The 13697-nt window shown below is 54.4% G+C and overlaps 8 protein-coding genes across 8 annotated transcripts; 3 read left to right on the top strand and 5 right to left on the bottom strand.

The window, feature by feature from the left end:
• Window positions 1-54: 54 nt before the first annotated feature.
• Window positions 55-1583, bottom strand: PFLUO_LOCUS7798 (Protein phosphatase 2C 2; the record flags this gene model as incomplete). The annotated part of the gene is made up of 6 exons (XM_073785470.1): window positions 55-395; window positions 431-721; window positions 775-981; window positions 1034-1118; window positions 1174-1247; window positions 1310-1583. The coding sequence occupies 6 exons, from the start codon at window positions 1581-1583 to the stop codon at window positions 55-57; spliced, it is 1272 nt and encodes a 423-aa protein (XP_073641822.1).
• A 1127-nt stretch (window positions 1584-2710) lies between these two features.
• On the bottom strand, window positions 2711-5545 carry PFLUO_LOCUS7797 (polarity establishment/cellular polarization; the record flags this gene model as incomplete). Its single annotated transcript, XM_073785469.1, has 1 exon — window positions 2711-5545. One exon carries the CDS (start codon window positions 5543-5545, stop codon window positions 2711-2713), a length of 2835 nt encoding a protein of 944 aa, XP_073641821.1.
• Window positions 5546-6034: 489 nt separating this feature from the next.
• On the bottom strand, window positions 6035-6520 carry PFLUO_LOCUS7796 (uncharacterized protein; the record flags this gene model as incomplete). The annotated part of the gene is made up of 1 exon (XM_073785468.1): window positions 6035-6520. One exon carries the CDS (start codon window positions 6518-6520, stop codon window positions 6035-6037), a length of 486 nt encoding a protein of 161 aa, XP_073641820.1.
• Window positions 6521-6656: 136 nt separating this feature from the next.
• On the top strand, window positions 6657-6996 carry PFLUO_LOCUS7795 (uncharacterized protein; the record flags this gene model as incomplete). Its single annotated transcript, XM_073785467.1, has 3 exons — window positions 6657-6734; window positions 6798-6875; window positions 6925-6996. The coding sequence occupies 3 exons, from the start codon at window positions 6657-6659 to the stop codon at window positions 6994-6996; spliced, it is 228 nt and encodes a 75-aa protein (XP_073641819.1).
• Window positions 6997-7309: 313 nt separating this feature from the next.
• Window positions 7310-8753, bottom strand: PFLUO_LOCUS7794 (ubiquitin-binding protein cue5; the record flags this gene model as incomplete). The annotated part of the gene is made up of 5 exons (XM_073785465.1): window positions 7310-7677; window positions 7726-7995; window positions 8055-8297; window positions 8353-8674; window positions 8733-8753. The coding sequence occupies 5 exons, from the start codon at window positions 8751-8753 to the stop codon at window positions 7310-7312; spliced, it is 1224 nt and encodes a 407-aa protein (XP_073641818.1).
• Window positions 8754-8967: 214 nt separating this feature from the next.
• On the top strand, window positions 8968-11085 carry PFLUO_LOCUS7793 (uncharacterized protein; the record flags this gene model as incomplete). The annotated part of the gene is made up of 3 exons (XM_073785464.1): window positions 8968-9192; window positions 9246-10901; window positions 10954-11085. 3 exons carry the CDS (start codon window positions 8968-8970, stop codon window positions 11083-11085), a joined length of 2013 nt encoding a protein of 670 aa, XP_073641817.1.
• A 759-nt stretch (window positions 11086-11844) lies between these two features.
• On the top strand, window positions 11845-12626 carry PFLUO_LOCUS7792 (uncharacterized protein; the record flags this gene model as incomplete). Its single annotated transcript, XM_073785463.1, has 3 exons — window positions 11845-11989; window positions 12042-12153; window positions 12215-12626. 3 exons carry the CDS (start codon window positions 11845-11847, stop codon window positions 12624-12626), a joined length of 669 nt encoding a protein of 222 aa, XP_073641816.1.
• Window positions 12627-12823: 197 nt separating this feature from the next.
• Window positions 12824-13586, bottom strand: PFLUO_LOCUS7791 (Vacuolar protein sorting-associated protein 20; the record flags this gene model as incomplete). Its single annotated transcript, XM_073785462.1, has 3 exons — window positions 12824-13048; window positions 13120-13483; window positions 13543-13586. 3 exons carry the CDS (start codon window positions 13584-13586, stop codon window positions 12824-12826), a joined length of 633 nt encoding a protein of 210 aa, XP_073641815.1.
• Window positions 13587-13697: the final 111 nt, after the last annotated feature.

The raw sequence follows: 13697 nt of genomic DNA, 5'->3' as shown, positions 1-13697 counted from the left end.
TTGACGGAAAAAAAAAATAATAAAAACACCAAACAGATAGAAACAAAAAATCAGCTACGTAGACTTCTTGTCGGCGTCAGCGGTGGAGGCGGGAGATTCCGATATTTGAGCAGCAGATGCTCCATCCTGCTTCCCCTGAGGCCCCGGGGTCTCCTCGCGCTCGTTCCGGGTCGCATCGGGGGTCTCGTGGTGCACTTGATTCGCCAAGTCCTGGTCTTCCTCGGTCTGGTCAAACAGCTCCTCCTCGTTCTGGTCCGGGACAACTTCGGTGCCGTCGCCCAGCAAGATGATCCGACCGGAGCGGACACTGAACCCACGCGGACGCTCCATCTCCAGATCATACTCCTCCGGGTTGTCTTCGAATTGGTTGCGGATGCCCGGACCGCGGAATTCGGCTGCTCAAGTGTGGACGGTCAGCACGAAGTGTGACTTTCGGCCTCGGCTTCCTCGTGAGACTTGCCGTACTCGGGAGGAGCGCAAGGCCCGTCCCCGTTTGCAACCCGCTCGGCGACTTGCTTATACCACTCCTCCTTGCTCTTGCCATTCAGCAGGCCGATGATGGTCATGGTCATGTTGTCACAACCGACACCACCAGTCTCGCTGTTGGAAGCCAGGCAGTTATCCATCATGTTCTCACAGATTCGGTAGAGGTCCTGCTTGGCCGCAATGCCTCTTCGGACGAATTCGACCACCGCTTGGGAAGACTGGCAATCCCAGATGCCTAGTAGTATTTTAGTTTTAGTAGTTCCGGGAGAATGTAGACAAATCGCGTACCGTCGCAAGCAATCACCAGGAACTCATCGTCGTCAGTCAGGTCGTGGACAGTCACGTCGGGGAATGCAGTCACAATCTGCTGCTCGGGAGACAGCTCAGGACTCTTCTTGAATTCGAAGTCACCGAGTGCACGAGACAGTGCCAGGTTGCCATTGACACGACCGAAGTCAACAAATCCACCCGCGGCACTGATACGAGCTTTCTCGCCTAGAATAATCCTTCAGCAAAACACTCTTGTGTTTTCCAAGAAACAACACACCTTCATTCTGAGGTTTGTGGTCAAAGGACAGGGGCTTTGCGCGGCCCTTGACTCCCAGAACTGACCGCGAATCACCCGCATTTGCCTGTCATATGTCAGCCATCCCAACCTCGAGCTGTTCCGACAGGGCAACGACGTACCACCCAGATCTTGTGTTTGGAGATGACGCCGACTGATGCTGTGCAACCCGACACCTCCTCTTCATACTTGGGATCTGTATCGCGAAGCTGGTCAGGACTGCTTTCTTTCCCTCTGCCCCATCTAGCATCAACACACCTTCTAAGATCGCCCGGTCGGTAGCCAGGAAACCATCTTTCAGAGCCTGTTCAATATCACCCTTGGCGAACGCGTCCTGTTTGGCGACAATCTTGTGGACATTTTCTCCTGCAAATAACGCGACTTTGTCTCCACCGTGGCCGTCATACACTCCAAAGAAGGCGAGACGATTGTCCGGGTCCGTCGGTTTGCCATCGCTGTCGTCTGAATACTTTGCGTGCATGTCCAGAATGGCGGCATGGGCATCCTCCATGCTGATGCGCCAGCCTTGCATCGCGGAGACACCATATACGCAGCACTCATCTCCACCCTCGGCCGATGTCTAGCAGAAAACCACGACTGTCAGCGTCGTTCAGAATATCACAGTAGCAGACTTGATGAGCAAAGCCAGCCCATGTGCCGACTCGAGGTCGCCTTGGAGCACCCCCTTCCCCCTCCGGGCAGGACAGCAGATGCATGCGGGGCAGCCAGTAGCACCCCAGCAAAAACAAATTCAGTGCAGCCAACTCCCACCAGGGACTCTCCACCATGGCAAGCGTCCACACTGAGCAGGGATTTAGGGGGGTTGGGTGGTGGACAGCGAGCGCCAGCAAACAGCCGACGTCAGGATGGCAGCAGTGTGGGGGAATGAAGGGAATTTTTGCCCACTGACCTTTTCAACTACGGGCTCTGACAAAGTCTGACCCATTGTGACAAACGAGATCGAGGTATGATTCTGGGGGGAATCGAGAGTAAAGCACCGGGTGAATGCGGTGGAGGAAGCGGAAGAGGTGAGGAGGAGAGAAGAGTTAAGAGGGTCAGGTGAGGTGAGGGCACACTTTCAGCGCGTAGGCTGGTTCCCGCGATAAAGGCCGGAATCGGGAGTGGGGACACAATGACCAGAGCAGGATCGGTGGGGAGGCCGGTAAAGAACCGTGAGGTGAGTGAGGATGAAGACACGAAGGAGGCAATGAGGACGAAGAAGGAGGTAGAGAAGGAAGAAGAGGCACAAGAACACCAATGTGGGATGTCCTATCGCTATCAGTGCAGCAGGCAGAGATTTCTGTAATGGAATTACGGGAGTCTGACCGTGGACGGTCACGTGCCCGGTTACTACAAAGAACCGATGTGGGCGACAAAGTATAAAAAGAAGAACAAGGAGTAGTGCCCGAAGCAGATATTATTAGAAGAAATCATTCATTCCAGCGACAAAGAGAAGAACAAGAAGTCTCCGATCTATCTCACCCGGATACGGCGCACTGGCAATCCCCCAAGGCACACTCCAAGGGAAAAGTCTTCCGACCCGAATACAACTAGTGTCACATTAAGAGAGTAAAGCCGACAAGAAAGGAAAAAGGATGGATATCATGTTCGCAATGCCCCCAAACGCCAAGCAATTAGAAACCAAAGATAGTTGGATTATTACACAAATGCAAGCTCGCCGCTGCTGGCAATCGGCAGGCCCTGGCTGCTGAGATTCTTCAGGGCGGGTGGTGGTTCCAGCGACATTCCCCAGTCCTGTTTCTTGCCCTTCTGAGGGCTAGCCTTGCGGGAAAGGTGCTCCTCGAGATCGGAGACCATCGAAGAGCTCTGGGGCATGGCGGACGCTCCTCCACCCGAGGGCTGCGGGGGCTTTTCATAGTTCCCAGATGCCAAGCGGCGGGCACTGCTCAGACTATTATCACTCCAGAATCGAGGAAGTGGAGAAATGACGCCGCGGTAGTCGTGTGCCAGGCTGAGCTGGCTGCGACTCATTTCGGCGCCCTCGGCAAGGGGGTGTAGATTGGATGGAGGCTGTAGATTCTGGTACTGAGAGAAGCGGTTGTCTTCGCCGCCGTATTCGGAGGCCGACAGGGCCATCGAGACGGGCCGATCTTGGATAGATTGTCGGTATTCATCGGAGAAGGTCGACACAGAGACGGTGTCTGCCCGATTGCGCAGACTGCGTGCTCGCTCGAGGGCGCGCAGCCCGGAGGAGGCGCGGCGGTCAAGCTGGCCAGAGAACAACGGGTTGGTCGAGTTTCGGTGCTTGGCACGACTGTGCACAAAGGCTTCCAGGGAGTCTGCTTCGGAGGTGGGCGAGTCGTCGCGCTCCACGGTTCGCAACGTCATCCGCTTCGTAGGGTCTGGGATGCTGGATGCCATGCTGTGTCTGGTCCGCGCATTTGGGGGTCGAGGAAACAGGGGTGTAATGTTATTCAGGCTATTCTCATCGTTGGGGAAGGAGGCTTTGGCGTTTTGCCAGGATAGCTGCACCACACCATGTCCTGGAGGTCCAAATCCACCGGCACCATGACCGGCCCCGCTGAGTCGCACCGGCAATCCAGAGGCAACAGATGAGATTCCACTAGACCGCTTGGAATATCGCTTCGAACGCGTTGATTGAACAGATTCGCGCTTCAGAGCTCGTGGTTGAATCGTTTTCAAGGGTTCGCGTCGGCTGGAGCGGCGACGGCGCACGGGAGAAGGGTTGTTGAAAGAAAGGCGCTGAGCCTGCTTCTTAGGAGGAGACTTGGGGGGAGAGTTACTGGCCGGTTTCTTCTCTCCCTCTGCGGTTGAGTCTCTCAGCGGAACGAAGGTACCTCTGGCAGGAGAACGGGGTGGCGGACTTGGTTGTGGTTGCGGAATCGGGGCCTGCTCTTTCCCGAATGATTCCATGTTCCACGCTGGCCCAAGCTCGAGTTTAGGCAGATCGGAAGCAGGGATGGTTGAGCGCAACCAGCCATATGAAGTGTCTTCCTCAGAAGGCTCTTCATGGAAAGCTGTATCTGGATGAGCTAGCGGTGCATCCGGGCGTGCGGGCCGCGGTGGAGGAGAACCTTTTGGGTTCGGGAGCTCTTCTTCCACAGAAGTTGACTTTCTTCGGCGACGCAAGCAAAAAAAGAGAACCACAAGACTCAACACTGCAACGATGGGGATCACAACGGAGATCGCGATAATCCCCGCTTTCCTGTGAGAGGGACTGACGGATGATGAAAATGGACTGGAAGGATCTTCAGGATCATGATGATCCGATGCTTTGACAATATTAAGTTCAAAGGTCCGCGTGTTCTCGGTGGATCCTTGATGCGCAGTTAGGGGAATGGTCCATTTCTGAGGCTGCATGTCCGCCGGAACGTGTCCGTGGAGCGTCTTGTTGCCGGAGTCGTAGGTAAGCCACGATGAGAGTTGCTGGTTCAGACCGACATCAAGCTGCACGGAGTTGTCGGTGACGATCGACTGGTTGAACACAAACGTAAAGTCCTCGCCAATGGTGGCTTCGCAGCCTTGAATCGTGTCAAGGAACAGCTCGAGGAATTCGAGCCGAAGCATGAACTTCGCCTGGTCTTGGTAGGTATCCGTTACTGTGATGGTGATATTCTGGTTCACAGCATCATCGGACGGTGTGCCATTGAACGAGATTGTGGCCTTGTCCAATGTTAACCAGTCGGGCAAGTCAGCATCAACGGACGTCACATCTTTGCTCGATGTTTGAGATCCATCAAGCGAAAGAAGATCTCGATAACTGGGACTGCTGAATTTCTGGCCCCTGGTGAGATTGAAGGTCTGGGTGGTCTCGTTGAACGCCAAAATGTGCGGGCCGATCACGATTTCAAATGTTACATTGACTGCGCTGTAACCAGCTACGTCCGATGCGATAAGCTGGAATGTGAAGGGATCTGAGCTCGAACCTGGAAAAGACGGGCTATTCCCAGAGAATTTCAGTGCTGCAGCGTCGAAGTCGATCCAGGACGGCAGTGGCGTATTATTAGGTGAAGTCCCGTAATAAATTGTGGAGGGGTGCGTGTTCTGGAAAGTGTCCTTGTCGAAAGGAATGGTAAAATCATGCCCAGGTTGTATGAACAGAGTCGACGGGTAGGAAACAGGACCCACGGCCTGCAACTGCGTGATAAGCGGCTTTCCCAAAGTTGGTCCTCGATCCGTCGTGACTATCAGGGTGACATCCATGCTATCAGAATCCGATCCGTCTGATCCCACGAGCTGGAACTTCTTGGGGCCAGTGTCCTCAGAAGACGGAGTGCCTGAAAGCGTCCGGCTGCTGCTATCCACTTCAAGCCATGATGGTGCATTTTTGAGCGAATATTTCGTGTCTGCGTCGGTGTTGGCAAACGTGCTTGATGCGAAAACAAATTGAAAGTGCTGGTCGACTCGCGCGACTGGAGGCAGCTGTGCATTGACCGGGTAGTTGGCAGATATAGAAGCTGCGTCAACCGCAGACAGCAGCGCCAAAGCAATGGACAGAAAGAAAAGCGCCATCGTTGGTTGAGAGGACCGGATGACGTCCCGCACACCGGTAGGGTTGATGAAGAGACAGCGTGATGAGGCGCAGACGAATTACCAAACTGCACGCCAGACAACTTCAATCAGAGGGTGAGAGAGACAAGAAAGGATGGAAGGAGACAGAAGGTAAAGATTAAGCTCTGTAGACTCCTCGAAGGGTAATCCTCCCTGGCACTCGGCGTGCCCAGGGGGGCCGGCGACAAGGAGATATTCAAGGTGTGCCCTTTGAAAAAAGCCATACCTGGATATGTGCGACGTCAAAGTATGTAGCAGAGTGACAGCCGAGAATGGGCCCTGCCCCGGTAGGGCTCGTGGATCGAAGGTCTAGCAAGGGATACTCCTGTGGCAGCCAAGGAGCACTGAAATGCCCAACCACCACCATGATCTCTGACCCCCTCCAAAACTTGAGCAGGCAAGGAACACGGCAAAGGTGAAGAGGAAAATGGCCCGAAAATGGGCTTGGCCTTAACCGGCATGTTCCCCATCGAGATCGAGGACCATTCGGATGCCAGTGCGCCCAGGGGCGTAGTAGTCAGGGATCACCTCGCGCTCCTCGAATCCACAGCGGACATACAATGCCCGGGCGGGCTCCCTAGCCTGGTCCACCCAGAGCTGGATGCTCTGGCAGCCCTCCTTCCGCAGTCGCTGTTGAATGTAGGACATGAGCTGCAGCCCGATACCTTGTCGGCGATAGGTCGGCACAACGCACACCTTGTGCAGCAGAGCTACCCCCTTCTGCCGCACATAGACGGCATAGGCAATAATCTCCGAGCCTCCGTCCGTCGCGTAGAGCACTCGCGTGTTGGGCTTCTTTCTCCACAAGTCTTCGCCGAAGCCGAATGCCTCATTGGTGGGGAATGTCTTTTTCTCGACGCGTGCGATCTGAGACAGAATATCCAGAGCTTCGTTCCTCTTCAAGGAATGGATGTCCGAGATGATCAGGTTGGGCATTCCGGGCAGTACCTGGATCGTGTAGGGTTGAGAAGGACAAAAAAAAAAGAAACTCATCAACCAGTGACAATGCCTGCCGCTCCCCCACATCAACTCAACTTCAACATCAACATCAACAATCCACCACCATCAGGCCATGCCCTCCCAAGCTGATGACAAGCGCCAGGCCGCGCGCGAGGTCATCGACATTCTTCACGAGATCTCCACGCTCCTCGTAAGTAGCATGCCATGCGGCGTGACATGCAAGCGCGGGGCTGACACCGTCATTCATGCGCAGAATACCAACCTCGACCGCACGGAGCTGTCGCTCTGCGTGTCTCTGATCGAGAATGGCGTCAATCCCGACGCCCTGGCGGTTAGTAGCTCGTCATCCTCGTTGTATCACCTCTAACTGGTCACTCCAGACGGTGATCAAGGATCTGCGGAAGGAAGCTTCCAAGCGGGGTGTCTCGAATGCACCCGCCATGGCGGAGTAATTGGGAGGTTTCTTTTGCTCGCGCGAGGTATTGGGTTAGAAATCCTGGTGTGTTTCTGGTTCCTGGTTTCAGGCGTTGCGAGGTCGAAGTGGCCGATAGATACCCTTTGCTTTTTTTCACTTTTATTTTTTACAAATACAGTAATGTCTACGGATTGAAGATAGTAGACTTGGAATCGGATAGATGCTGGCTACTTCTACTCGGTATCATAATCTCAACAAAACAGGCAATAGACAGGGGGGGCATCTCAGGCTAACAAAGGTGAAGTAGGGATAGAGGAGCAATTTGGGGGGTACAAGGTGGTTGATCGCGATCACTTCGAAGACTCGTCCGGTTTGCTGTCCTTGGAAGAACCCATGTCGCCCGACATAGCCTCCTCTGTAGCTTTCTTGATTTGCTCGCTCTCCGAGACCGTGGTCGGCTCCTTGGGTTTCGTGTCCTTCTCATCATCACTATCGCCCAAGCTGAACGGGTCATTTTCGGCGACTGGGGACGGGTCCACTTGAGACAGAGGCTGCCACTTGCTCGTCTTGTTGCTCGTTGAAGACTGCCGCTTAGCGGCAGTGTCAATCTCAATCGGCGGACCCTCCTGGAAAGACACTTTGCGTCGGTCTGGCGATGGGGAAGACGCTTTCTGGAAACTGAAGTTGGCTCCGGGACGCGGTGGGCGCGTGGGAGGAGCTGGGACGGTGTTAGCGGGACATGGAAAAACAATCAGCCAATGCTTACCCTCTGAGTCTCTCAGCTCAAGCGCCGAAAAGTCATCACCCAGCACCTGCGGATCTGCGTCATAACGTTCGCGATCTCCACTGCGACGGCTCATGTCACCACTGCGCCGTGGGGGGCCATATGTCTGGGGCGGCGCAGAGTAGCCGTCATCCTCCTCGTCCACATCCTCCCCATCAATTCTCTTCTTCAAATTCGCAACCCACGAGTTGACCTTGGTCTGTGTCTCCAGGAAGCCTTTCTTGATGTTGTCACGGATCACGGGCAGGTCATCTACCGTCACCATCTATCAGCTCTGCGTGATCTTGAAAAGGGTGCGCATTGCGCCATACCATCAAAAAAGCTGTAGTCTCTCTCGTCATCCTCCTCGCTACCTCTGGGACGCTGATACCGTGGGTCACTCTCCCACCCTGGACGCGGCCCGCCGCGGGAGGAGTTGTAGTGCTCGGCGAGTTGGCGCGCATACCGTTCATCCGCTTCCACTTGTCTCCAGTCGGTGGTGGTGGGGGGCTGAGAGGGACGGGGCGGCTTTGGGGGAGGGACCATATCCTCTTGGGCCGTGGGATCGGTCATACCTAAGGTGAGACGGTTAGCGCCATAGCTGTTGCATGTAACCAAGTCGCCACAAACCCAGAAGAGCGTTGAAGGCCCGTTCGACATTCCAATTGCTTGCCACCAGCACGGCCTTGACCACAGCACCATCGAGAGACGGGAAAGCTTCCTTGAGGGTGAGCTCCGACTGTTCGCGCGGGCTCAAGGGCCGAGGGGGTTTTGGTGGGGGAGCCGGGGCAGTTTCGGGGTCAGACTGCTGGATAGATCCTGTCGCTGTAGATATTGTTCCACTCTCCTGGGGCTCCTCATCGTCGAAGTTCAGCGGGCGCGCAGTTGTCGGCGACTCGGCGCGAGGGCTGTTGGTGCTGAGCGCCGTGATGGCCTTGTTAGGCGTGGACGGCTGACGAGAAGTAAGCCACCATGGCTCCAGGCGGGGGTCGGGGGGTTCTGCAACATACAGTCTTTTCGTCCTCTGACATCTTGTCGCTGAATCCAAGGCAAAGCACCGGGGAGTGAGAGTGATGGAAGAAGGAGAGAAACACCAACAGGCAGCAGGAACGATCATCACGAGGGCCAAAAGCTCCAATCAGTGACGTGGGGTGCACGTGATGAGCCACTTGCCTGTTCGGGATAGGAAGGAGCAACTTTCTCTTCGCCGTTCTTTCTGATGCCCACAGACAGCATGATCGCACAATGGCCTCGGAGCTGGATCTGTCCTCCTCCTTTATCCCGGCACTGTACAAGCCAGCTGCATTGCTGCCAATTGCCCGCCACAAGCAAAGCTTGCAGTATCTGGTCGAGACCTACCCAGTCACCATAGTAGTGGGACAGACGGGCAGTGGGAAAACCACCCAGCTGCCCCAGTACCTCGACCAGGCCGGATGGTGTCAAGATGGGAAAGCCATTGCAGTAACTCAGGTAAGTCGGGTCTCCGAAGATGAGAGACGGCGGGCTAATACCAACGAATTCAGCCTCGCCGGGTGGCTGCCACGACCGTCGCAAAGCGAGTGGCAGAGGAGATGCGTTGCAAGGTTGGCGAAGAGGTGGGATACTCCATCCGCTTTGAAGACCTGACCTCTGCGACAACCCGCATTAAATTCTTGACGGATGGAATGTTACTGCGAGAGGCTCTGGTGGATCCTCTACTGTCGCGTTATTCTGTGATCATGGTGGATGAGGCTCATGAGAGGTCTCTGAGCACCGATGTTCTCCTGGGGATCCTGAAGAAAATCCGTAAGAAGCGGCCCGAGCTTCGGATTATTGTCAGTAGCGCGACTTTGCAGGCCGAAGACTTTCTGCGCTTCTTTACCGACGATGAGTACAGGCCCGATGCAGAGCCAGCTGATCTGGGTGGAAGTGCTGGCAGGATCATTAGTCTAGAAGGCAGGATGTATCCGGTCGACATGCTATTCCTTGAGTCGCCTGCGGAAGATTACGTCAAACGAGCCATCAACACAGTCTTCGACATACATTCTCAAGAGGCAGAAGGGGACATCTTGGTCTTCTTGACGGGTCGAGAAGAGATCGATACTGCAATTCAGGCGATATCGGAGCGTGCTGCCACTCTCCACCCAAAGGTTCCTGCATTGCTTCCCTTGCCTCTCTACGCCGGCCTTTCGACGGATCAGCAGATGTATGTCTTTGAACCAACACCGGATAATACGCGGAAGGTCATCGTTTCAACCAACATCGCGGAGGCCTCAGTCACCATTGACGGGATTGTATACGTGATTGACTGCGGCTTCGCGAAACTAAGGGCTTACAACCCTAGTACGGGCATCGAAACGTTGACAGCTGTGCCCATCTCGAAAGCTTCCGCCACTCAGCGATCTGGGCGGGCTGGAAGAACGAAGCCGGGCAAATGCTTTCGCCTCTATACTCAGCAGGCATACGAACAGCTGCCCGAAGCCACAGTCCCTGAGATCCAACGGTCAAACCTGGCCCCTGTCATCATGCAGTTGAAAGCCCTGGGCATCGACAACATTGTCCGCTTTGACTTTTTGACTTCTCCTCCCGCGGAACTTGTGATTCGAGCTTTTGAGCTTCTTTTCTCCCTCGGTGCGGTGGATGATTACGCCAAACTTACCAAGCCGCTCGGCATGCGGATGGCAGAACTCGCAGTGGATCCCATGATGGGCAAAGTTTTGCTCGCTGCACCATCGTTTGGCTGCTTAAGTGAAATTCTTTCGATAGCTGCCATGGTCAGTCTCCAAGGGACGGTGTGGGTACAGCATGAGGGCGACAAGCGGTCCGCTGAAAGCAATCGGCGCAAATTCGCAGTCGAGGAAGGCGACCATTTGACCTACCTCAATGTCTACCAAGCGTTCGTCACCAAGGGAAAAAAGGACTCCAAGTGGTGTCGTGACAACCTTCTCAACTATCAATCGCTGCAGCGTGCTGTGAGCATCCGGGGACAGCTGAAACGGTACCTGGAGCGGTTTGGTATCCAGGTCGATGAAACGCTGTCCACACACCGAGCCGTTGATCCAAGCAAGCAACCTGAGCAGATCCAGCGGTGCCTAACAACGGGCTATTTTGCCCATGCCGCTAAGATGCAACCGGATGGGACCTTTAAGACCGTCAGCGGAGGACTCACTCTCCATGCTCACCCTACCTCGTTGATGTTTGTAAGTGCTTCTCCCTCACATTGGTCCTGCTTTGGCTGACTGTTATCATCAGAACCGCAAGGCAGACTGGGTCATCTTCCACGAGATCATGCAGACTGGTGATAAGACATACATTCGGGACGTCACGAAGATCGAGAAGAGTTACCTGCTGGAATATGCACCTGAGTATTACCGAGTGACTTGACCGGTGGAAACTATCTGAGCACAAACATGGAAATCCTGCATTCACCTCATCGAACGACATTCTAGATTCTCGCAGCCTTTGAGTATTCCACAATCCTTCCAATTATCCTGGCATTAAGACTAGGGGCTCAGCCTGTGACTCTTAAAGTGACGAGTCAGAGGCGAGATCGCTCTGAATCGGCACTCTGCCTTCAAATCGCCGAGAGATCAGATCTGTGCGGGGCAACACGCAACCTCTGGGGTCTTAAGCAGGATATTGAGGTATTTTGGAGCCAGTTCGATGCTTGTGTTGAAAATGTCAACTATGAGAATTCACCTTCAGAGCTAGTTCTGTCTTTGGCACCTTTCGGCTTATAGGTGTATTCTATGCACATTTGGTTGACAAAAACCCAACATAAAACACTCCGAAGATCTACGGGAATCCACAAAGTCACTTGTCTTTGTCCAAGGGACACTGATGCTTCCGGCACTAGGCTGGGGGGATCGACTCGGTTAGCTAGCATTGCATATCCATCTTCAGCTGAATTAGGTGACCGAGACCAAGATGAGCTGTTTATTCATGAAACATAGTACGCTTTACCGCTTCACCACCGTAGCGATGCAATCACGAACAATGACCATGATCTATATCATTGTTCTAGAAGATCGATATCATGTAGTTGGTTTTAAGCTGTCAACAAACGAGGTCACGGGAAGCGGGCGATCATCTGCGGGGCCATCGATCGTCAACATCTTCGACTCTCCAACCAGACGAATTATTATGTCGGGCCACCACCACCATGACCACGGCCATGGCGGCCACTGCCATGATGAAGATGGCCACGACCATTCCAATGACATCACCCCCGCCGTCCAGTCTCTTCTCTACTCCCAGATCGACTTTGATTCCATTAACACACTCAACGGTACGTCCGACAGCATCTGATCCTTCGACCGTATATTGACTGGGAGACAAAGAGGCCACCCCCAAGGCTGGCGCCGCCATTGTGAAGAAAACTTGGTCCGAGAGATTGAACGACGAGCCCGAACTCGAGAGCGACGCGGACGAACAGCTACTCATGTACATCCCGTGCGTTGTCCCAGATGCCCCTCATTCGCAACATGTGCATATCTAATCCAACAACTACCAGATTCACCGGCCAAGTCAAAGTCCACTCGCTCCTCTTCTACACCGCGCCCACACCCTCCGCGCCGAAAACACTCAAGCTCTTCAAGAACCGCGACGACCTGGACTTTTCAACGGCCTCCGAGCTCACCCCGACCCAAACCATTGAAATGCCACAGCCGGTTCCCGGCGCGGACGTCTTCGAGCTGCCTCTCAACCGCGCGCACTGGAACACGACCACGTCCATCACGATCTTTGTCGAGGATAATTGGAGCGCCGGGGAAGAGGACGTCACGAGGGTGGGCTACATTGGGTTCAAAGGCCAGTTTATGGCGTTGAATCGCGAACCCGTGAGCTTTCTGTACGAAGCTGCTGCTAATCCGAATGACCATGTGGCCATTCCTGGTGTCAGTGGTGTTGGGAGCAGGATTCTCTGAGAGAAGCACAGGATCCTCGGATGGAGAGGACATGCCAAGATAATCAAACGAGAGCAAAAGATGACTCCAATTGTATTAATGAAGCCTAGCGCATGAATGAATGAATGGATGAACAACAGCGATCAATTCCACAAGCCACCAACGCCGAACAATGCTCTGCTATGTATAAAAGTGTAGATGTAATGTCCAACCCCGAATCATGCTGCCAAAGGCGCCGCAGCGGCGCGGGCCTTGGCTCTGGCTTTGGCCCTTTCGCCTGCTGTCGGCTCCTCCTCGTGCACCTGTCCAGGAGGCAATTCGCCCGTCGGAGCCTCGGGCATTTTCACCGGCGGCGCAACCTGGCTCTGCAGTGCCTCCAATTCATCCTCGACCTCGTCTTCGTCTTGGTTCGACAAATGGCCCGCTAGCATCTGGCTCACCTCCTGAGAGAGCAAACCCCCATTTAGTCAGTCAAGCTGTTCGGTAAATGAACCCAGTGTAGTATCTTTCTTACCTCTTGATAAGCACGCGCCTCTTCCGTCTCTCCCATCAGTCGCTCTACACTCTCGATCCCACCGATCTCCTTGTTAATCGCCCGCAAGACCTGATTACCCTGCTGCAAGCCGTATAGCACATCCTTCTGCACGAGTGCAAACTCGACATCGCCGGCTAGCTGCTCTAGCTGCGCGAGCTGGCTGTCTGTTTTGGCGAGCAGTGACTCCTGGTATTTCTTGCGCCGCAGGGCTAGCAGGGCCCGGCGCCGGTCATTGCGCGCCAGGCATTCCTTGGCGATTTCGGTCTCGCGCTGGGTCAGGGAGGCGATGCGTCGCTGATACTGGTGGACTTTATCGCGCTTGTTCTTGATTTCGAGGATTGCTCTGTTGGATGATGATCAATAGAGTGTTCAGGGTGTATTTTCGTGTGAGAACTCATTCACCGGTCCTGGTCCGAGATCTTGGGCGAACTGCTGGTGTTTCCCATGGCGCATGATGTTGTTGTGAAGAGGAAGAGAGAAGGAGCGAGCGAATGACGGTGGGGGAATGGGTAAATGCAATACGCGGGTATCGTTACCATTCCGTATCTCCGCCTTCA

Source organism: Penicillium psychrofluorescens (genome assembly GCF_964197705.1).
Source record: "Penicillium psychrofluorescens genome assembly, chromosome: 5".
In the NCBI taxonomy this organism is placed as follows: Eukaryota; Fungi; Ascomycota; class Eurotiomycetes; order Eurotiales; family Aspergillaceae; genus Penicillium; species Penicillium psychrofluorescens.
Note: the sequence above shows the minus strand (reverse complement) of the source record. Positions and strands in the feature narration are given on the sequence as shown.